The sequence below is a fragment of the Arachis stenosperma genome, chromosome 9, assembly GCF_014773155.1.
Source record: "Arachis stenosperma cultivar V10309 chromosome 9, arast.V10309.gnm1.PFL2, whole genome shotgun sequence".
NCBI classification, from domain to species: domain Eukaryota; kingdom Viridiplantae; phylum Streptophyta; class Magnoliopsida; order Fabales; family Fabaceae; genus Arachis; species Arachis stenosperma.
In genome coordinates, this window is record NC_080385.1 from 154,038,631 (window position 1) to 154,061,684 (window position 23,054).

Sequence of the window (23,054 nt, forward strand, 5' to 3'; positions counted from 1 at the left end):
GTTGTATCAACTTATTGGTGATTTATGGATATACTTGTGTCGTACTAAAATAATAAAAAATGTCATAATAGCAAAGAATGCAGTGCAAATAAAATATATGGAAAAAATGTGCGATAACCTAAAAGAGGCAAGATTAGATTAGAACAGAATGGAATAACGAATAAAGAATTAAGAGAAATAGAAGATACACACAAAATACAATGATTTATAGCAGCGTGTAACGAGTTGCGTATACAAGAATATGGAATAGTATAATGTGGAAGGGTAGTACGAGGGTATTGCAAAGGAGTGGTAATAGAACTTTCGCGGAAATCGAAGAGAGATGAAGAGAGAGAATGGGTGGGTGGGGAGTGTGTGGGACAAGACAAGAGTGGTGAGCGCCACATGGGAAGAGTCAGAAAAAGAAAAAGTAAAAATAAAAGAGAGGTGCAAGTGTAGTGAAACAGCATCTAAAGCAGTTAATCTGAAAGGGTTAAAAAAACAAAACACATTGTGCTGGAAGTCAGTGCCTGCAACCTGCAACCAGACACAGGCATGCGTACAAATGCAATGTTCCTGTTTCAGATAAGCCACTATCATTCACCACCTCTCACACTGTCACACACACATGTGAGATTCACAAGTCAGAATCATCTCTCTTTACATTTTACATTTTCTTTTTATTTTTTTTGAAAAATCAACGTAACATACATATATATTTTTTAAAAGCTAAAAAGTGCCGCATATTATTCCGATTTACAGACTTGTTTATATGACATCATCTAAAATTTTTTCTTCTTCTGGTGAATTACAGTCATTTTAATTGATAAAATAATCTCTTCATTTAACATAGATAGATGGGAATAACGAATTCATGGGCACCGGATCATGTTAGTGGGGAGAAACCAAGTCCATAATTGGTTAAAACATATTTGCATAATAGCCCAAGTCCATCTCCGATGTAGGGGAACAAGTAACCCAGATTGGCTAATTGGACTCCTTAGGAATATAAATTACAAACAGTAGTGAGATATTAAAATGCTGTTTCGTCTTTCATCCACAAAAAACAATAACCCTTCTCTACACCAATCACTGTTGTTCATAGATTAAAATAATCTTCCTAGCCATTATCTACGTGTGTGTAATTTGCTGTTCCATAAGCACCATGTGGCAATAACTGGGTTACACGGAAAACCAATAAAAACCACTCAAGCTTTTCGCACACCACTTGATGTAGACGAGTAATAAGCATGCATGGAACACCACAACATGCAGTGATCTTGGTATAATCCTTTAACACATTTGAACAGATTATATAAAGGCGACTCTAATAACAGCCACAGAATCCAAAAAAAAAAAAATCCTTTTATACATTGGATTCATCTGGGGAAAGCTTAGAATGCAAAACTAGACTACAAGTATCATTTATCATCATCATCATCATCATCATCGCCAGTGTATACTCCCAATGCCACGTCCAAGAATTTGAAGGAAAAATTAAAATTAAATTATAAATCAACTAGGGTTAAGGTGATTAGAGGGATTCATGCAAGCAAATCAACTAGAAATTGGCTGGGAAATCATAGCTAATAATTTCCATGACATTATGACCAAAAAGGGTAACAAAAACGAAAGCAAACAGTTCCCGTCCAACATGGGGAAAAGATAGGACAATACTAAGTCTAAAAATTCCGAACATTTGACTTAAATTTGAGTGCATTCCACGGTGTCAGATGGTGAAAAGGCAAACACACCTTCCTAAATCCTAATGCTTCAATAGTATTAAGAATATACCACCGGGAACTAAATAAAAAATGATGGCAACTTGGCATCCTATTGCAGCCTTGAAGCCTTGAAAAACGATCAATACAACATAACATAACATTCAGCTTTTATCATCTTCAAGAATCAGGACTAATTATCATTCAACTGGAAAGACTTTTTCCAGAAGAAGCCGCAATTCTTTCATTCAAGTGCACTGCTATTCCATGTATAATTCATAGAAACTACACGGATTGTTTGTATTCTCTCCTGCTCTCTATGACTGCCTTCTTCCTTGTGTCAAAATCAACTTTGTCAAGATCAAAAGCAGTTCCTAGATAGCCATACAACACCCTCCTTTTATCTCCTTTTTTCTCATCCACCTTTACAAGGTTTGGATTGTTCTCATCCTCCTTCCCAAATGTTATGACAGGCTGTACACGGGCCCAATCTTTGCGCCCATGCTTTTCCTTCTCAAAGTGTTCTGCAAGCTGCGTGGCCCCCTTAAGGCCTGATTGATCCCCAGTAAATTTAACCAGTGTTATGCCCAAATGACCATCTCTTCCGTATAATGACTTTGATTTGCCACTCACACATCCAAGCTCTGGAAAATTATGCATGAATATCAGATGGAAGATATATATTTTCAAAAGTTCACTATCAAATATTTGACTGATGATTCCCACAACCCAATGATTCAGCTAGCTTTTCCTAAGTTATTGGCGGTTACATCAAACCGAAAGTTGAAAGAATGACAACAGCAATGGCCAAAAAATGTTGCTATTCCAAGCAACTTGCATCATTGAGTAGACTTTAGCCCAACATAATGGTCTGTTTATTAAGGAAAACTATCGGAGAGACGCTGGTGGAAGGAATAAACGAGGGAAGCAAAAGGAGTAAAGGAGGAAAACTGTGGGAGATACTAAATCATGCTATGACTAGATGATAAAGAGAATGTACTACAACTTACAAGGAAAATGCAGATTTTTTTCTACCTTCAACAAATTTCCATCCACCAGTGTCCCCATTAGGACAAATATCAAGATATATAATATGACTAAAACATAGGACAGTAAACAGGTATAAACCAATTATAGCTCGCATGCTACTCAAAACATCTAAATAATACCAGGTAAGCACTACGATAAAATTAGTGTCAGAGTCACTAAAATCAGCTGAAATCAAAAGCTACTGGTATGTAGAGGGTTTAACAGATCCCAGATCCCATGATAAGGGGATTTAATAAAGGGAATAACTAAATAAGAAATCAACAATCCCCCAAGAGGGAGAAAACAAATATGCAAAAGACAAAATTCCCATTTCACTCATCAAAGAGGAGAAAATTAATTTAATACAGTCAGGTCAGGCAGAATCCAAGAATGAGCAAAACAATACCTGCTCTACTTGCATTATTAGGATTCACGACAATCACAAGAATTAAAAAAAAAAAAAAACAGGTCAGAAAGCCTATAATTCAGATCACTTCCTTCTTGCCATTAATTAAAATCAAGGCAAGAGTATGATATTGAATAGATATAAAATTCACAAAATATATAGCCTCAATGCTATGAATCAACTGGAATAATGTATTAAATACTACCACATTATCGCCAATGTTCACCAACTTGGTTGGATGTAATATCAACGTCATCAAAATGTCTGTCCACTTTTAATTTATTGACGATCATCTATAATCCAAATAAGGGATCAGGTAGTTCCTTCAATTATTATATATCACTCCATTTTCTTTCCACCATCCATATCTATTGTAAAAGCCACACTGTCTACAAATTTTACATCAGATTCGGCCACATGCCACTGATGCCAGAAGTCATCTGCTTAAAATTCAAGGGCAGCAAATTGCAGATGACACAAGTGGACACTGCTATTCTGGAAATTTATGTAAACATTTTACAAAAAGGCTTGCACAATTGTACAATTCTTAATCATCAAATGAACAAATCAAATCCAGCTAAGCACCATCTGGAGGACTGGCATAGTTGTATTGCTTCTACATCTCTCATTTCAAGATTGATCTTATTGAGGAGCTTAATCCTAAATTTCTAACAGTGCAAGGACTACTGTCAAAGTGCCCAATAAAAGGACTATCATTCTATTGAGATGCATTCATCCTATCAGTGCAAAATCAACATTTCTGACTACAACCCCCATAAAGTTAGTATTTTGATTAATTATAGAGAAATTGGGCTATTACCTAATGTACGAAAATGATTCTAATGACTACAATCCATCTACTCTACTAAAAGTGAAATGTATGAACAAATCATCATATATGTCAAATTTTCCAAATACTTATCAAAGTAAATAAGGGGTAAAGTAGAATGAAACTTCAAAATTGTAAAAGCCAGTACACAAATACTGCTAGAGGTCACAAGTTAGTGTTTGTGTAAATTATGCTTCAGTCATTGAGACTGTAAGAGCATATAATTAAAGGAAAGCATGTCAAGAAGACATTGAAACTTGCAAAATCAAGATCAACTCTTACAGAGTAGTTCAAAGAAGTAATAAACAAAAATTGGACAATATAAACAGCTTCAAAAAAGCTGATTTACATTATTGTATTCTAAACCTAAATCAGTCCCTTGACTTGTAACCGTGAATGCAGATGAGTAGCACAATGAAAGAGAATTGATGAAAGGTCAAACAAAATGAACCAGCCTTTCATAAGAATAAATGGGACAAAAAAGAGTATTAATGAAAGGTCAAACAAAATGATCCATCCTTGCATAAGAACAAATTGGTTACCTCAACAACAAAACCAGAGCAAGAACGCAAAACGTATAATACAGGTCAACTCCATCCAAAGTGAAAAAATAGTAATCAAATGAAAGAAATAAGCTTGGAGAAATAACGCCAAGAACTCTTAAAAGAACAGAAACTATTTTGGACTCGCAATTCCTCATAATCTGGAAGTTGCACGCATGAACAAAACAAAAATTATAAAGTGAAAAGCAGAAAATATTAAAACAACTATACTAGTAAAGTTATAAAGCAACCATAACAAGTAATTACACCAGAGTCATAACAATCACCACCAGGCTTTATACCACTAGATGGGAAAGAAGGTTATATGCACAGAATTCCAGCTACACCGGACTTCCTATCAAATATTGAAATGGACGGATATACAAAGCCAATATTGGCTTACCAGCTACATAATGCAACAAACAAACAAATAAGACAGTTTAAGAATATAGTCCAAGCAACAAGGGGGCATAGATAAACAAAAAGTAAATCTTAGCCCTCTGAAGACGCTGATTGGCAACCATTTCAAAAGCTAGATGTAACACTACTCTCTATTGTGTCAAAGATGGTTTAAGTGGTCTAATTTCAAAGCTAGATGTAACTTTCTCGAAGTTGGTCTAATTTCAACTTAAAGCAACTACCAAATCAAACTGATCTCTTATCTCATTAGTCTATAATGAGATAATGCCATAAGAGTCTTTTAATAAAGATCTGGCTAACCAAGACATATTGGGGAAGATCACGGAGGATTTCTAGCAGAAACTGCTATAAGTGAGCATGCATGCATGCAAGGCAGATTTATCTGAACTACTCAGGCTTTTTAAGAGAGTAATTATAAGAGAAGATAAAAAAAGAATGGAGGGGAACAATCTACCTCTAATTATATTGTCCATTGTTTTGTTTCCCAAACCCTCCATACGACCTTCTTTATTTTTTCCAGTATTTGTGTTATGAATAATCACCAGTGGCGGCCACATGATCAGATCATCCTGATTTGCTGCTGCTTCATCAGCAGAAAGAAACTGATATGCTTTTGAGTTATCAGGAGGCTTTGAGTAGTTCCAACCCATTAAGACACACAGAGCTTTGTGTAACCCCAAATGATCAACACGCAAATCAGCAGTATCTGAGTTGTAAGTGTGCATAATGAGAGCATGAGTATCTGGAAAATCTTTAGCTGACCTGAAAGTTGGCATATCAAGGGCATTGAAGAATATATTTCAGGTTTCATACCATAACCTGTAAGTTACAAAAGGAAAACTAATACAGAACCATTGAACACCTAAAATTTACAGCTAACAAAGATCTAGTTGTGCTAAGGCAAACAGAGAATCTACGTCCTAAGTTACATTAGGGCATCATGGAACCAAAACAATTGTGGTGAAATCTCCGCAATTCGGTATCATAACATGGTCAAGTAATGAACTATTATAGGTACCTAAGTTTCGTTTGTCAAGGATATATAGCCCAAAACACAGATGACCTTAAAATTGTATAATTAAAAAATTGAAAACATTTTATGGCATCCATTGTCCTTCCCAAATCATGAGTTGCAAAGGCATAGTATGTATACAAAAATAATAAGTATTTTATTGTAGATGATTATACAGATATTCATACTCTAATGAAGCTCTCACTTTAAGGATACCGAATGAGGTTTCTAATCTGTAACAAATTATCCACAATTCAGAGGTATTCACAAAACACAACAATAGAGAAGTAATGTGCTTAAGCCCATTAACAGGAAGGAGGTAAGCTTCACACGGAACAGAAAGTCTAAAAGGGACTTCAAATATGCAGATCAATTATCAGTTTTGAAACAAATAAAAGGTGAGCAACTCCATAACTCTCATATGAGATATCCGTGATCCCTTTTTTTTTTTCCGCGCGTGCGGAATCCAGGTCCTGTCGGAGCCTTGGCCCGTTATTCACAATGAGACCCTTGAATCCTCCATGAGGAATAGAATTAGGGTACTTGAAAATACGGATTGCATTTTTCTCCTTGATAAGGAGAAGGGGGAATATTGGGCAGAAGTCAAAAGAAACCTCGACTCTTGTCCTTCTCAACAAGAATATAACCGAGTAATAGAGTTTGAGAGTCGCGATCTCCAAATCAGAGAACTACGACATAAAATAAATGGGGGGGGGGGGGGGTGCAGAGCAGACATAGTCACAAGAGCTAGTAACCAACACAACAGTTCTCATATCATAACGACACCCAACTACATTGAACAAGGAAGGCTACACTACTTCTATAGGTTAGAAATTGATGGCAGGGTCAGCAAATTCATAAATCAAGGAAAAAGTACAACATTAGAAGAAAAAAGAAAAGGTGAACATAGCAGCATTGCTATATTAGAAGCCATAAAGGGCTGCAACCATTGCTAAGAGGCATTGAATAAGAGATCCAATGCAAAACAACTCCTCAAAAAGTTTTGCAAGGCCAGGTTAGAAAACATAAAAACTCTAGCCATGGCAGAACACAAAAGAGCTCCAATGAATGACGACTCTAGCAAAAGATAGCCAGTCACCAAAAGCATTAAATTACATAAAAATCATCAGTGTGGCATATAAACTACGGACAGACAGCAACCATAACATTGATAGTATATCTCTTGAAAGAATCGAGTTCTTCGATCCATTAATCCTACAGAATCATCAACTAACTACATATGAACTAAGTAAGGTTTGCAAACACTGCTTGCCTGACAAAACCCAATATTTTTAATGCAGAGGCTATAGCAACAGCAGAAAAATATAAGCTCTAGTTCAACATGGATGCTACTGCTTACTTATGGAAATAACCCCCTATAAAGATTAAACAACAAAACTGAAATGCTGTTAACCTGAAGAAAGGCAATTAAATCCCACTACATAGCTAAGCGGACTAAGCTGAAAAACGTTACAGAGCAAGCAAAGCTGCTTTTTCTACAACTAAATGTGATTCATTTCTTAAGAAGTTAGAACTTAGAACTAATGACATCCCAAAAAATCAATACTTCCTTTGTTTTCTCCTATGCCTAAGCTAAAAGGGTAGTCAAAGTTGGCTTAAGACATAGAGGTGAGGCATCAGAAGGGGTCAGAATCTCTTGCTAGCTTAAAGGCATGCCTTTCTACTTCAGACAAGGCATACCACTGGAGCCTTGGTAATATAATCTACCAAAACAACCCATATGCTGATCAATTTTCTAACTTGCTAAGCATGCTAAAAAAATTATTGAAAAAAAAAAGACATAAAAGAAAAAGACCTTTAACATACTTTTTGCATCCTAGCATCAGTCTTTGGCCTTGATGCTATCTTAATTTGCTTTTAATGCTATAAACAAATTGCAAGCATAAAAGTATATAAGTAACAAGCAAAATCTCAGCTAAATCATTTCTACGAAACCTGCCACAAGCAATGCACTGAATTCGCCCTTGCTTTCCATCTTCCAAGTAAGACTTCTTCTGGCTGGGGTTCTCATTAATCAACCTAACGAAATGAAGAAACGCCTTCTTCAAATTTTCCTGACCAACCTGCTGGTGGTGCTTCACACCCAAACCACCACCACCAGCAACAACCCCATCAACCCTTATCTGCTTATTAGGCCTCAATTCACTGGGACCAGCAGCAGAAAACCCATTATTGAGATTCGCGTTCCGCAAGAGCTGCTCCCTTTGCCTGGCGAGCTCGTCCCGTCCGCCGCCGCCATCCTCGTCACCAAACTTCCTCTTCCCGGAAGCTTCTGGGGGCAGGTTCCGGTAATCAGGGTGCCTAGGGCGGTCGAATCGAGAGGAGGGGCTAGGGAACCGGTTATCAAATGGAGCTCCGCCGGCGGAAGGGAGGTCAATGGGGGGCCGAGCTGGAGGGAGGTGGTGGTAATCGGGTGGGAGGGCGAAGTAGGATCGGACGCTGCCGTCGGCAAGGACGATGGTACGGCGCTCCAGCATGTGGAATCCGTAGGCCGGGGGAGGGGGCGGAGGGAGGGCGGGAGGCTCCGGGAAAGGGATTAGGAGTGGGTGATCAGAGGAAGGGCGTTTGCTAGGGCTAGGATTATGATTATGGTTAGGGTTAGGGTTGCTTGGTTTGGTTCTAGGGGAGGGTTTGGGATTCTTGGGATCGTTATTCGGTTGGGGATCCGCCGGAGATTTAACATTGTTGGCGTTGGATTCCCAACGGGATTTGCGGTGGGAAGAGGAGGAGGGCGGAGGCTTGGGGTGGTTACCGCCGGCCATCCCTATCCGGCTGTCGCTATCGACACTAGTCTTTGTTGCCAAGAGCAGCTGCAAGCCAAGTATTTGCCGTTAAAGTTTGGATTTTTGCATCAACTTTTCTGAGTCTCTGTACTTAAAGGAAGAAGGAAACAATGGTGAGGGGTGAAAACCTAAAAGTAAAAAGGTAAAATTTGTTATTAAGAAAAGGTTAGGGTACGTTTTGTAAAATTGGAAACATATGATGTAATGACCATTTTGACCTTGTCGCTTTGGATAAGCCATCTGTTATGGTTAGTGCAAAGTGCAAACCAATGAAGTTGAGGCAGAGAGATTTTGGGTAAGACATTCTCGTTTCTTCCAAATCCAACGTTGTAGGCTTCATTCTTTTTACGTCCACATCTCGTGTTCCATTCTCCCTTTCAATTTTTTGCTGTCAATTCAGATGGTCTTCTGTTTTCAGTTCCTCTCTAATGTTTTCATTTTTTCAGCATTATAAGTTCTACTTAATGTCTTAAAATACATGATTATCAATCATTTAGTGTAGTACAAAGTAGATGAAACTTATGAATTTCATTGTCATGACTCAACCAAGGTGAAATGCTATGCTTCGCTAGCAAGATTGTAAGATACCATTGCAGCCTTGTGTATTCGGTGGATGTAGCTTAACATTTCTGAGATTTATTTACAAAGGAGGATGGCAATTATCCTTGCAGCAACCATGTGTTCCATTACAAGTTTCAAACCAGCTCAAGGGATCAAAACATTTGATTTTGAGGGTATGTGTGTGCTAAAAACTCAACAACATAATTGCACTTAGCAATAGGTCATTCATTTATTGACAGCTTCTACAATATAACAGATAAAGTGCAATCCAGGTCTAATATTGCACTGCCTCCTTCGGAACCTTTGTCGAGTCGCAGGCAGCTTATAGTCGGTGCTGGCGCTTCATTGGTTCCCACGGCGTGTTGTTATGGTTTATCTCCATCAATGGGGTGGGCAGAAGAGAAATCATCTGACAAAGAGGATGATGATAACAAAGGGATTGTTGGGGACATCACATCATTATTTGATCCTAATGAGAAAACAAAGAAAGGGAAGGTGTTGCCAAAAGCTTACTTAAAGTCAGCAAGAGAGGTTGTGAAAACACTGCGTGAATCTTTGAATGAACCACCTGATGACATTGCCAAATTTAGAAGAACTGCAGACTCAGCAAAAGAGTCAATTAGAGAGTATTTGGGGAGTTGGAGGGGGAAGCAGACTGTTGTTCAAGAAGTATATACTTTCTTTCAACTCTAAGTACATTTTATTACATGTCTTGTATAAAAGTAGATCCTTCGTTAATAAGATTATGCATCCCAAATTATTACACAAAAAAACAAGTTATTCTATTACTGCTTGTTATCAAATATATCATCATGTTTTGGGTTGATTGCTTGCAGGAATCATACGTTATGCTGGAGAAGGCAATTAGATCTTTGGCGAATTTTTACTCAAAGGCAGGGCCATCTGCACCATTGCCGGAGGAGGTTAAGTCTGAGATATTGGACTACCTAAATATTGCTGAGGAATTTTTGTAGACCATTGTTCAACAAATCACACCATTTCAAGGCACAGCATCTTATGATATATATACTGTATTTACTTTGAGAATCGCTAGATCATAATATAATCAAACATATAAAAAAAATTATCTAATTATCAATTTCATATAAAGATAACTGTAATCTGCATGTAAATTGTCAATTTAATTTTATACCTTTATGAGAGGTGTTATTTAGATATCTGATGATTGTTATTGTTCTTTGTTAAGATTAACATTTACAGTTACTAAGGTAGGGGAAAAAAATAGAATCAATTTCATGTCCCTTTTTTTTTTCCCTTATACCTAGACCAGTAGACCTTGTCTTTAGCACGACAAGCTTGATTTCTTAGATTCAAATCAAAAGGTTTTTTGCGAATGAACCTTGGCTCTAATGGCATATCTCCCCCTCCCCACCTCAAAGGTCTAGGGTTCAAACCCTAAAAAATGCGATTGAGGAAAAATGTGATAAAATGTGTGAAGAGTGTGTGGGTGTATTGTGTGCCTAGGATTAGGGTTGTCCAATCCATTGGGGTACCTAGGATTGTGTGAAGAGTGTGTGGGTGTATTGTGTGCCTAGGATTAGGGTTGTCCAATCCATTGGGGTACCTAAGATTGGGGGTTGTCCAATCTACCGACCAAAAAAAAAAAATCAAAAGGTTTTTAAATGGATACAAAATGACAGACAAAGGAGTGTGCTGCACGCACTAGTTAAGAAAAGCAATACAAGAAGAATTTTATTTCTATCTCCAAGAGTAAATGGGTGCTACAATATGGTTTACAGAGGCCAGTAACTTTTATGACAAATACAGGCACACAGCACTGGTGCTTATCATCTCTGACATCTATTCTAAGCACCTTCATTTTGGATGAAAGTGTGTGAAGAACTATGGAAGTCCGCTTATGTAGATAGTAGGAGCTCAATCCAATTAACTTCTTGACAAAACTCCTTTTGAACTGCATATATAAAAAGGAGGCATAATGAACATATTTAACAAGTAAATTTAATATAATCTCATTTAGATATAAAACATAAACTGTGCGATTGATCAGAGAACTGAGAACATATTTTTAATTAGACCCTTACTACTTTACCAACTTTCTCGCTTAAGAGGAGTATGATCATTTTATAAAAGGACGAGGCAAAAAAATGTGAACGATTTCTAAATTCCAGCAGAGTTATATAGTGGATAAATAAGATATTCATAGAATAAAATCAGGTTCAAAGATATCAGACCTTGGTATTGTTCCACGGCGACGTGGATCGTACTCTGTTGCTTGTCGAAGAGCCCTAGCAAAAGCTTTGAAGGTTGCCTCAATAATATGATGGGAGTTTTTTCCGGCAAGCTGTTCACAGAGGAATACATATATATTCTGTTAACAGGTTGTTAGACTTGTAATAAAAGAACACCAACTAGAAAACCAATAAAACCAGAGAAATTTGAAGTTTGAAAATGTATTCAACAAATGAAGACCATAGAAAGAGCCATGAGGCAAAAAGAACCTATATTTTCTAACCCATGTAGCTAAGGACTAATTGAGAGGCCTAGCCGCCTAGTACAACATCTATAATAATTATACTTCTGTGACGATATGCAGAACTATACTTCCAAATGCAGTTTCTATGGCTGATTAAAACGACCAAGAGCCGGTGTCTCAATACCTGCCGAATGTGAAGTGTCATGCCAGAAGTATTCACCAAGGACTGGAAGAAATGCTCCACCAACTACATACAGGATACCAAGAGTTCTCATCAATGAAGAATAGAAATGAAGGGAAAAGTATGGCCAACAGCAAATACAATAAGAGTGCCACATTAGAATAAATCTATGCTGGAAAAATTAGGGGCTCAACAGTCTAAAGCTTATTCAATAAAATTCTAAGCTCAATGATGAAATAATCAAATGAAAGTGCACTACCTGAGCATCATATGTCCCAACCCTCTGGGTAGGGATATCCAAATTATAACTTAAATGTGGCCGGCCAGATAAATCCTGGACAAGGTTAGGAAGAAGGATGTAAGTATTAAGAACAAGCAAAATTTTTTTGAGAAAAATAAGCTTACAACAAATGGGAACATAATTCACACTTGAAATTTCTAATTACAATTCAGTAGCCTTGTATGCATTTATTGCTTGAGAATGCAAGAGCCTCAATACAAAAACTAACTGAACTTCAATAGTCCCAAATTATTTTTATGTACATTAATCAGCATAATAATATCGGATCATTGAATTTGCAAATGTAATACCAAACCTACTCCAATTATCATATGCCTAAGCAAGGAAAAAATCACACCTTCTCCCCTAATAATAAGAAACAACTAAGCATTGTCCCACTATATGAGATCGATACATGGATTAACATCAATGTGTTCTATAATGAAATCCTATTCACACCATTTAAATTTAAACTTTGACTAATGCCTAATGATCATTTCTGCAATTGGTATGCGAATTACCAGTGAAACGTGTATTAATGCTTCATCAAGTGGTGCAGAGAAGTCACCAAACCGATTAATACCCTTCCTATCACCAAGAGCCTGTAGCAAAGCCTGAAGATGGAGTAATAGACAACACTTAGATTAAACATAATAGTTAAATGCAACTATCATTTTAAAAAAAAAAAGTGCATAATTATAAACTAACTATTATAAGGTAAGAAACTGAGAACTAACATCTATACTGTTGCCAAATATCATATAATGAAGCATGTTACAGTTTCTAGGAACAGACCAAAAAAAATGAAAACACAGTTCATGTAGCTGGTGTTTGCAGTACCGTTCCAATAGCAAGAGCAACATCTTCATTTGTGTGATGATCATCAATATGTGTGTCACCTGTAGCCTTGACATGAACGTCGAACAACCCATGTGAAGCAAGTTGCTGAAAAAGCACAAGTCATAACCATGTTTAGTTCATGTGACTCATTTTTAGCAGCCATGATTTTTATTTCCAAGTTAGAAGGATGCATGCATCTGGATAAAATCAATTATGAAATTTAGAACAAAACTTTATCAACAGTTCTTGAAGCTGTGAGCTAACAAGAAGTGTGCTTGAGCAGTAACTGAAACTTCAAATAACATTCTACCAAAGAAGCAAACATAAATTGAAATTACTGACATCTAGCATATGATCAAGGAAGGGAATTCCAGTACTACTATCAGCAACTCCACAACCATCCAGGTTTATTTTGACTGAGACATCAGTCTCCTTAGTGACCCTTTTCACCTCACCTGTTCTAGCACCTGAAAATGATGAATTAAGACATTCAAACTCATTGGAAAGCCACCATTTGAGGAGAGAGAAAGGTAAAAGGAAGAAAGCTTGAGGTTTTGCGTTGACCTGAGTCAACTGGCAAAGCTGATGTAGCTGGAGAGTTGTTGTCTCTCACCAAAGCAGCACAAGAGACGTTTATGAGAGGGTCCATTCGGGTGAGACTGCGGTGATTCGCTGAAAAGATTGAAGCTTTGGAATGTAGGGATGTTGGGTTCAGCGTCCTCTGAAAAAACCTAACCCTAGATTTGAGAAACAGGGATGATGGGCATTTTGGAAGACATGGAGGTGCAGACAGCTCCATTCAGATTTCAGAGGACGGAGAAAATCGCAATTTTCAAATCGTGATTTTTCATTTTTCATTTTTCAATATTTATTCACTGAGTTCCTCTGTTTGCAAGAGGATTTCCAGTTTTCCACTTGTCATCATTACAGTATCCTATCAATTAATTGTGCATTGAATAATTTATTCATTAAAATAAGAGTTCTACTAAATAGCGTCCTTAATAATTTATTGGGAATTTTAATTAAAAAAAAATTAAAATTTCTAATTCATATATATCCATTTTGATCCTCAAAAAAATTTAGATCGGACACTTTAGTCCTCAACTAAAATTAATTACTCGATTGATCTCTAATAATTAATTCCGTAACACACTTAGGTCATTTACTCCGTTAACTCTAATAGAAGACAAAATAGTCCCTGACAACTTTAACAGGGGACAAAATGATCCCGATCTCCTCTGTTCGGAAACGACACTGTTCTCTCTCAATTTCTATCATATCTCGTATAACACTAGCAGTCTAACACTATAACTTCAAATTACACAATGCACACTCTATAAATTTAATGTTCACAAGAAAAAAATCCTCAACTTATTCTCAACTAATTCATATTAAGGAAACTAATGCCTATGTCTCTCAACTAGTTATCGTCTTCGATGGATCCCATGAATCTAGACAGCAAGTCTGATTTGTTAAGACCCATCCTCGTCGTTGCTATCTCCCTCCTCCTCTGCCCTATCATCTCAATGACCACATTGTCCACCACTCCGATCGCTTCCTTCAGCTTCTTCTCCGAACCAATGTTCAGTAATCGCTTCAGTTTTCATATGAGCGGCAACGGCGACATTGCTCGTTGTACTGATAGCTTGGATGCGAGGTCGAAGCTGTCTTCCAACTTGGATTCTGGAAAAGAAGAAATGAAGCACTTGGTGTCTAATTCAAATGAGAATCTATATATGATGTCGAAGGAGAATCTTCTAATAATGTCCTAATGTCCAATAATCTATATTGCTTGTCGGAGAGTGGAGAAATGCATGCCCTTGGACTAGTTGTAGAACTTGGTATTGAGGATGTCGTGGACGTGTCGGGGTTGGAGGTGATGTTATCGAAGACATGGAAGTGGATGTTTTTGGTGGATGAAGTACAGAGGAGGTGAATGTACCAGTCACAAAGATTTAGGAAGTGTGTGGTCCATGACATGTTGAGGTAGGTGCGACACGTATGACAATTACACTATGGCTTAATCTTGGAGCTAAAAAGGAGGAAAGAAAAGATGGAAAAGAAGACTCTGAAGGTGAAGAAGGAGAGTATGAATGTTAGGGTTATGCGAGATATGATAAAAATTGGGGAAGAACAGTGTCATTTTCGAATGAAGGAATCAGAGATCATTTTAGCCCTTGTTAGAGTTGATAGGGACCATTTTGTCCCCTGTTAGAGTTGTCAGAGACTATTTTGTCCTCCGTTAAAATTAACGGAGTAAAGGACCTAAATGACTGACAAAATTAATTGTTAAGGACCAATTGAGTAATTAATTTTAATTGGGAACTAAAATGTCCGGTCTAAAATTTTTTGAGAATCAAAATTGGTATATACTCTTAAAAATATTTTAGATTATTCCTTACAAACATAGATTAGGTAAAGCCTTAAAATGACAAATTTATTTGTGTCATTATAGTATTTTAAGACTTTTTTATTTTTTTGTTTTTATTTTTTGAGAAAATAATAAATAGGTCTTTGACTTTCCATACTTATCTATAAAGTTACAAATCCTATTTTTGGTAAAAAAAAAATCTTTGACCTTCTAGTCTATGGACATTTAGGTCTCGAAAATTTAAAAATACATTTAAGTGTCTGACCTTCTCAAAATCTGAACACATTAATTTCTACTGTTCACTTGAGTTTGTCATATCCAAGATCCAATACAAATGCCTATATTGAGAGAGTTTTCAAAATGAAATAAATTTAACCTAGAGATCAATGTGTCCAAATTTTGAAAAAAGAAAAAACTTACATGTATTTTCAAATCCTCAGAAATTTAAATGTACAAAAAACATTGATCAATTTGTCATTTTTTTAAATGCGAATATACTCTTGAAAGTTAAAACCATTATACCAGATCCAAACAAATGAAAAAGAAAAAAAAAGGGAAAGGTCAGAGAATCCTATTTGTGAATCTATCAATAAACATTGTGCGTCCATACCACAAAATTGGCACTTGCAGCTGCAGCATTTTCATTTCAAAATTCCGCCAGCTTTTGAGCAACAAAAATATACATAAAAGCTCTCAAAATGAGGAAGGAGCCACTATCCTAAACGACCATAAAAGTGTTACAACAATATAATTCTACATCAAACATCAACCTTACATTGGTTACAGAAAGAAAAAAGAACAAAAAACAAAACCTTCCCAACCCATCCAAACATCCCCTTTGCTAAGAAACTTCTTAACATCATACAGTCAGAGGATGTTATCTACAGCAACACAGTACACCAAAGGATAAAGTTCGTGTTTTATACGAAAATCCCATTTAAGTCTTCATTTTGAATTGCACAGACCTTTTGAGGAACATATATAGACAAAATTTCTGGATGAGGAACTTGGGCAGACATGGATCAAACAAATGAGCAGAAGGTGCTGTGGATTGGAAAAAGAACTTTTGGTGTCTTGCTTTCAGTAAATGGCCCATCAAAATGTAGACAAGTCAATAAAAAATGCTGCCAACCAAAACCAAAACCTGGTCTAGGTATCTCCAACTGATAATGTCATGTGAGCAAATTGTGAATGCCACACAAAGGTTGAGAAGGAAGACTAATCGACTCCTACGGATTCAGACATCAGATATAAATGTTGTGAATCATAATCATCTACAAAGGATCTGCAGGTGTACAGAGGATCATCGCATATTACAGGTCGGCAACCTCAACCATTTGATTGACACGCCTCTTCAGCCAAAAGCACACATCCTGTGCAAACAGCTCCTTGAAGCATTATGGCAAAAGGATAATTGACATGAGATGAAGTCAACTTGGAACCTTAATTAATTCGTACTTGTTGATACAAGGGATCAATTTATTTTATCTGTCCCTTGAATCAATAGAGAAGCTATTCAGCCTTGAAAACTGATTGCTTACAAGGCATTGAATCTTTTGAAGAAAACCTGTAAGAATAGTGGCATGGGCAGTAGATTCAAAACATCAGCAGCACCAGACTAGATCAATGTTTTAAGCTGGATCAGTTTAAGAACTAGCACCAGATGCCCTTAGGCCAGTTTCATCCACACACATTTCACGTGATGCAACCTCTTTGTCCAAATTCTTTTCTCCCTCCAATACAATTTCATCCATCAAATCAGATTTCACTTGCAAAGAACTCTCATCAGCATGATTGGGAACAGAACCAGAGACATCCACAACTTCATTTTTCTCCTTCGTAATTTTACCCTGAGATAAATTCACTGATTGATCACCTTCAGGAACCTCATCACGGGCATCATTCATATCAACCTCTTTAGAAAACAAAGCATTATCTCCCACTTGAGAATCCAACCCTGGATTAACGTCATCAGTGTGCATGTGACATTTCCCATCAGAAACAGGTTGTGCCAGATTTTTCGCAGAATCAGGGTCCGAACATACACTCACCGAATGCAAAGCAGCAAGTTCATGGCAATCTGCAGATGGAGAAACTAATGGAGGACTGCTCAAAGAAGTGTGATTTTGACATTTCACAGAGGGATGCAATTTATTATTACCAGGAAAAGCTGTCACTGCTTTATTGTTTGTTTCTAGCACATCATCCCTGGTACTAGAAGGAGAAACACATTGATTTGAAACAAAATCAGATGATCTATCTGCAGAATGAGACTTGGTGCTGTCAACCAAAATGTGATTATCCTGTTCTTGAGAAGCATCACTAGAGTCGTCGTTTATCTCATTGTCAGGATTTGAATTAGCATGATCACTCCGTTCAGGATCTTCCAGAGCTGAGGAATTCATATCCAACTTACCAGCCATATTAGGCATAGTAACAAATTCATCTCTAGTTTCCATTTTCTCAACACCTGATGGGAAAGATAAGTGAAACATGGGTACCATCAAATAAAAGTAATTAGCTGAAATTAGAGTTCAAAAGAAAATGCAGTGGTTATAATACCATCAAGTTTTCCTTGTTTGGTTAGCACTTTCTCCAACATATCTATACCGGGGAAGACCAACATATTCAATGACCTCATTTCCTGTCTGAGTGATTCCTCAAGATGCATGAAGCCAAAAACTGTTGTCCATGTATGAATCAGTTCAGAGATGGCTGGAATAACCAATTTCTCAACCTTCAGAGAGCAAAGGGCCTTCAAATAGGGAAATAGAGAGGGGAAAAGAAGAATGTAAGTCAAACTTTTGTATAGACATTGGATAAAAGGAAAATCACAGAAAATTTCCATGTTTACCAATTCAATGGCAGAAAAAAGCCTGCGCAACATCCCCTGATGCCTATACATATGGCGAGTTCCAATGAATGGCATCTCTGCTAACTTGGTCCCATGGAACCTAAGACAGCATATTAAATGGCTTATAGTTAGTTCAGCCTCCTTTTTCACAGTAATAAATAAGGACAAACTGAACACTTTTAACCGAAATCACCATAAATATGGAAAAAGTATATGCATGACGTTAGCACAAATGTTAAGGGACTAACATTTTTCCCTTGTATTTTCCTACATTAGCCAACTCCCCATTTTTTTTTCTTTTTTGGTCCCCTAGCATTCCCCACGAGTTAGTAAGGATCTAAAGTTTATCCAAATACAAAAGACAGTCTGAAGCATGCACCTGATAGAAGCTGCAGAAATTATTTCATCGCCTTGCTCCAAAATCGCAGTATAAAAGCCAGTGTAATTCAACCGGCTGAAGTTTGACCTACAAGAAATAAGACAGCAAACAAGTCTATTAAGTAAACTGGAAAAGTGAGCATGTTGCAGCAAACAATATGAACTCAGCTAGAGGGTACAAAGCAAGCTATGGTCAATGGTAAAATGGGATATAGAGATTGTAGTGACCAATCCACTTGGTAAAATCATTTTTGTAGATTGACCAACCCCTTCCTATTTGATGTTTTAGAAACTGTATGAAAATAATTTTTTTCTTAAAGAAAAAATCACGTCAGAAGAATGAAGTGCTCACAAATCAAAACTATATGCATATTATATAAAAAAGAATATGCATATTATTGCTTACCCACTATTATATAAAACATTATGTATTAAATTGACCCCACTTCTCCTATCAATAACTGGCAAAAAGCATTCATTCATCACAGTCAGTGCAACAGCTAACTTGGAGTTCCATTCAACCCTCTGCATAATTCCCCTACTAGATGCCTCTGAGTCGTCTTCTGTTCTATGAATGAGAGACCATGTGAAGCCTCCATCTATTTCATGCCTAGTACCAAGGTATTTCTTCAAGTGCTCAGAAAGCTGTCAAAGCATTAAAAGTATACTTCAGAATCAAGCCATAGTGCTACCTGAGTTATTTCTGTCAGTTTCACTGCTTCTTTGCTGTTAAAACCTAAAATATATAAATTCCTAGAAAGAAGAGTTCTGCGACACTTAAAATGTAAAGTCTTATAAACTGCTGCACGACAAACTGTAAAGGGTACCTCTTTGCAGTCCCTTCCGCAAAAGGCAGGGCTTGACATATCGGAGTTAGTAGGAAGGGTTTTCATCTCCTTAGCACAACATTCATGAACTACAGAATTGTAAACACGTATATTAAACCTTTAAAAAAATGACAAAAGTACAGAGCATATCAAAAGGAACTTCCAATCCAAACAAAGAAAGAGCAATTGTATACATTTTTTATCGCATAAGTTGCATCTATGTAGGGCATTTAAAGTTGATTCATCTTCTTTGTTTACAGGACCACGGACTACTCCACAAAATTTGCATGTGCAATTTGGACAATGCCATTCACCAGGGGGGAGCATCTGCAACAATTATAGAAGTTGCTCAGAATGGGAAAGAAGCTATCTGTGATGCCAAACTAAGCTATCTGAAGTTTTCTTTTCTTTTCTTTCTTCTTCCTTTTTTTTGGAAGGAACAGGGTTGTAGGGGACATTTTAAGATATATCTTCTTTGGTGGAAGAGTATCCATGAAATCCAATTATTGGGATCTTTGATGAAGTGGAAGAAGAAGGGGAAAGAAAGAAGGAAAGCATAAACTGTACAGAGAACGATAGATTAGGCAATAAAGAAGAACATTGACATGACATATTACCTGTATATTCAAGCAACTCAGATGAAACGTTGATGGACAACCATCACAACAGATCAAATCCCCTCCATCTCCACATATACCACAAGTATCATCATTTGGATCATTACCATCAATATCTACTGCATGGAAAGCAATTTTCTCAGAATTCTCTTGTTTATTCCATGCATCTATCTGGCACTGTAGAAGAGACTCTCCAGAATCCAAATATATGTTTTGATATGGCTGGCGCAATTTACTTCCTGCATGAAGCCCAAACTTGGAAACAGTGAGTATTTTACTACAGCAACTACAGTGAATCCCATCCCTGGTGACCCATCCCTCCTGCATTACACGTTTCCTTCTACGATACTGAACCTTTTGGCTTAACTGTACAGCTCCAGAGTCAACCAACCAGGAAAGCACCGTTCGTTTGCCCATATATGGAACATAGTCATCAGAATCTGAATTTGACCCTATGTTGGAATTACGAACCAATAAAGTGCACCTTCCATGTTTCTTACTTTTCCTCCCATGTAGTTGATGAGGATCATTTCCTAAAAGTGATTTTTCAGTTCCTTCATCTGTGTGAAGGTCAGCTTTCTTGCTTGTAGATCTACAACTGTTAACAGTATTTTCAATCATTTTATTTTTCATTGACTTACGCTCCCGCTTTAAAAAGGAGCTTAATTTCTCTTCATCACTATCACTTTCCATGCCATTCATATCACGCTTGTTGCTTAAAGATCTCTTAATGCGAGGTTCTTTTCCACTATCACTCTCACTATCATGTCTTTCCTTCTTCTGTTTCTTCTTCTTCTTCTTTAATTCTCTCTCCATCTTCTTCTGAGTATTCCTTGTTAACTGACTAAGCACATCATCTGTGATACGAGCAAAAGAAGAGCACTCCCCATTGGGCTTGGCCCCAGGGTCGTCAGCACTCAATTGCTTCTGAAACGCCTCATAGGCCTTGATGATGGACCAATAGGCTGTACCCCCAGGATTAATGTAAACTGCATCAAGATAGTCTCTCTTCCTCCGAGGGCGATAGTCTATGGTCCAACCTGCATTAAGAAGCATCTCCCGTATCTGTTCTCGTAGCTTCTGCTTTTCTGTGCCACTACCACGCCTTATTTTCTCCTTTTTAGTTCCTGCTGTGGTTGGGGTCTTTTCATGCTTAGGAGTCTGTTCATCGTCCGAGGTCCCCCTCTTTAAAGACTTGAAAGCTTTAATGCACTTCACTCCCACATTCAATGATGTGCCACTGTTATCTGAATCCTGGTCATCACCCTTACTGTCGTTACTTGACAAAGATTTTCTTCTTGCTACCAATTTCTTCTCTGTCCTAGCATGTAAACCTTGTTTCTTAACAGGTTTTTTTTCCAAGCAAGATGAAGGATGGATCAGAACATTCTTCTTGGCAATGCCCTCAGCCCTCAAACTTCGTTGCCCTTCTACATGTTTGCGATTATCAACGTGCTTTGATGGCTTACACATCTTCTTATTAACCATCACCTTTAAAACACCATTTTTCCCTTGAACCCTAATGGATTCATCAGAATTAAACTTCTCCTTCGGCACGGGCTGAGGATGCTGAGCTGCATCCCACTTCTTTAATTTACTATCTCTTGGGTGCAAGTGACTTGCCTTATCACAATGGGAGTTCTTTCTCTTATTAAGGGTGTGTCTGCTTGAACCAGTTTTGAATTCCCTTTCAGTGCCACCTCTAGCAGCATGCATTGCTCCCCCAAGCCTTTCCCCTCCAAAGCCGCCCCCATTGCTATCTACATGGCTCCTTCTCATCATGTCTGCATCCATAGCATCGTATTCGTCGAAATCAAACACATCAATCTTACTAAGTTTCTTTTCCCTCCTCTCTGAACCATTTCCCTCCCCCATCTCATCACCGTTATGACTAATGTCCTCAAACCTCTCCCGCTTCCTTCCAGTTCCACCATCACCAGCCTCGTCCCGCTTAACAGCTGTCAAACCATTGCATACTCGAATGGTCTCAGGACCAAGCCCTCTAGAAGATGGCATCAATAGCTCCTGACTCGATTCCGAATCGCTACTACTTAACTCAACCTTGGGCCTCTTCTTCCCTTTCTTTGATGCATTCAGCTTCCTGGAGCTGAAAGAACTACCAACCCCACCACTCAATCCATCACCTTTCTTCCTAACAACCAAACACCCTGAAGATCTCCTGTTCTTCACCAAAGCCCCAGAAGGGCCATCGGATCTCATGCCCGGTTCCATCCAACCAAGAGAATAAAAACCCTAAATTCCAAAACGCATCATCCCTCGTAATTCACCGCAAAATCCTAACTGAAGAACCCTAAATCAAAGGAAAAACAGATGCCTCAGCACAGAGCCCCAGATCCGAAGGGAGAAAGCCCTAAACCCGGCCAAAATGGTAGAATTGGAAATTTTTTTGGGGAGGGGGGTGTTTGGGCGAGAGTCTTACCTCGCCGGAAACGAACCGAGAAAAAAGGAAAGCCTTGCCGGATGATGCTAAACGATGACGCAATTCGCCAGATTGATACAAAGACGAGGACAGAAAGATTTTTATTTTTCTAGATTGGGATTTGCACTGCTGCTTTTATGGAAAACAAAAAGGGCAAATACGAAGCTACGTTCTTTACAGTGTTTTTTTTTTTTTTTTTCCTTGCATTCGCTGTAAGTGGAATATGGGAAATTACCGCTGCTTATGATGGCGCCACGTTAACTGAGTTGCAGTGTTTTGGTCTTTTGGACTTTTATGCTGACGTGACATGCAGTTTGGTTTAGATTGGTTCGGCCGTACAAGCACAGTACTTCTGAGTTCTTATGAGAATTCCAGGAGTACTTCGTACGTACTGCTCCATTTTTTTCACATGAAATTTTTTTTTGGAGCATAGACAAAATAAATTAATTTTTTTCCACAGATTATCTTTAATTTGCTAACATAAATACATAATAACAATAACAAAACT

General features: G+C 37.7%; 4 protein-coding genes across 6 annotated transcripts; 1 reads left to right on the plus strand and 3 right to left on the minus strand.

The window, feature by feature from the left end:
* Positions 1-1,656: 1,656 nt before the first annotated feature.
* LOC130947303 (uncharacterized) lies at positions 1,657-8,813 on the minus strand. The gene is made up of 3 exons (XM_057875969.1): positions 7,895-8,813; positions 5,381-5,688; positions 1,657-2,344 (listed from the first exon to the last, which is right to left on the minus strand). Exons 1-3 carry the CDS (start codon positions 8,719-8,721, stop codon positions 1,986-1,988), a joined length of 1,494 nt encoding a protein of 497 aa, XP_057731952.1. The 5' UTR covers positions 8,722-8,813; the 3' UTR covers positions 1,657-1,985.
* A 137-nt stretch (positions 8,814-8,950) lies between these two features.
* LOC130947305 (photosystem II D1 precursor processing protein PSB27-H2, chloroplastic) lies at positions 8,951-10,470 on the plus strand. 2 transcript variants are annotated; one of them, XM_057875971.1, is made up of 4 exons: positions 8,951-9,037; positions 9,293-9,476; positions 9,560-9,972; positions 10,140-10,470. In XM_057875971.1, exons 2-4 carry the CDS (start codon positions 9,395-9,397, stop codon positions 10,275-10,277), a joined length of 633 nt encoding a protein of 210 aa, XP_057731954.1. In that variant the 5' UTR covers positions 8,951-9,037; positions 9,293-9,394; the 3' UTR covers positions 10,278-10,470. The 2 variants fall into 2 exon arrangements, with proteins under 2 accessions (XP_057731954.1, XP_057731955.1); XM_057875972.1 differs by lacking the exon at positions 8,951-9,037 and having other exon boundaries at positions 9,048-9,476.
* Positions 10,471-10,958: 488 nt separating this feature from the next.
* On the minus strand, positions 10,959-13,994 carry LOC130947304 (imidazoleglycerol-phosphate dehydratase, chloroplastic-like). The gene is made up of 8 exons (XM_057875970.1): positions 13,624-13,994; positions 13,402-13,526; positions 13,060-13,164; positions 12,741-12,833; positions 12,199-12,273; positions 11,943-12,005; positions 11,517-11,626; positions 10,959-11,236 (listed from the first exon to the last, which is right to left on the minus strand). The coding sequence occupies exons 1-8, from the start codon at positions 13,856-13,858 to the stop codon at positions 11,209-11,211; spliced, it is 834 nt and encodes a 277-aa protein (XP_057731953.1). The 5' UTR covers positions 13,859-13,994; the 3' UTR covers positions 10,959-11,208.
* A 2,050-nt stretch (positions 13,995-16,044) lies between these two features.
* LOC130948006 (uncharacterized) lies at positions 16,045-22,703 on the minus strand. 2 transcript variants are annotated; one of them, XM_057876720.1, is made up of 9 exons: positions 20,107-22,703; positions 19,684-19,816; positions 19,490-19,578; positions 19,069-19,307; positions 18,664-18,750; positions 18,285-18,384; positions 17,993-18,185; positions 17,592-17,900; positions 16,045-17,510 (listed from the first exon to the last, which is right to left on the minus strand). In XM_057876720.1, exons 1-9 carry the CDS (start codon positions 22,336-22,338, stop codon positions 17,077-17,079), a joined length of 3,816 nt encoding a protein of 1,271 aa, XP_057732703.1. In that variant the 5' UTR covers positions 22,339-22,703; the 3' UTR covers positions 16,045-17,076. The 2 variants fall into 2 exon arrangements, with proteins under 2 accessions (XP_057732703.1, XP_057732702.1); XM_057876719.1 differs by having other exon boundaries at positions 16,045-17,900; positions 20,107-22,417; positions 22,547-22,702.
* Positions 22,704-23,054: the final 351 nt, after the last annotated feature.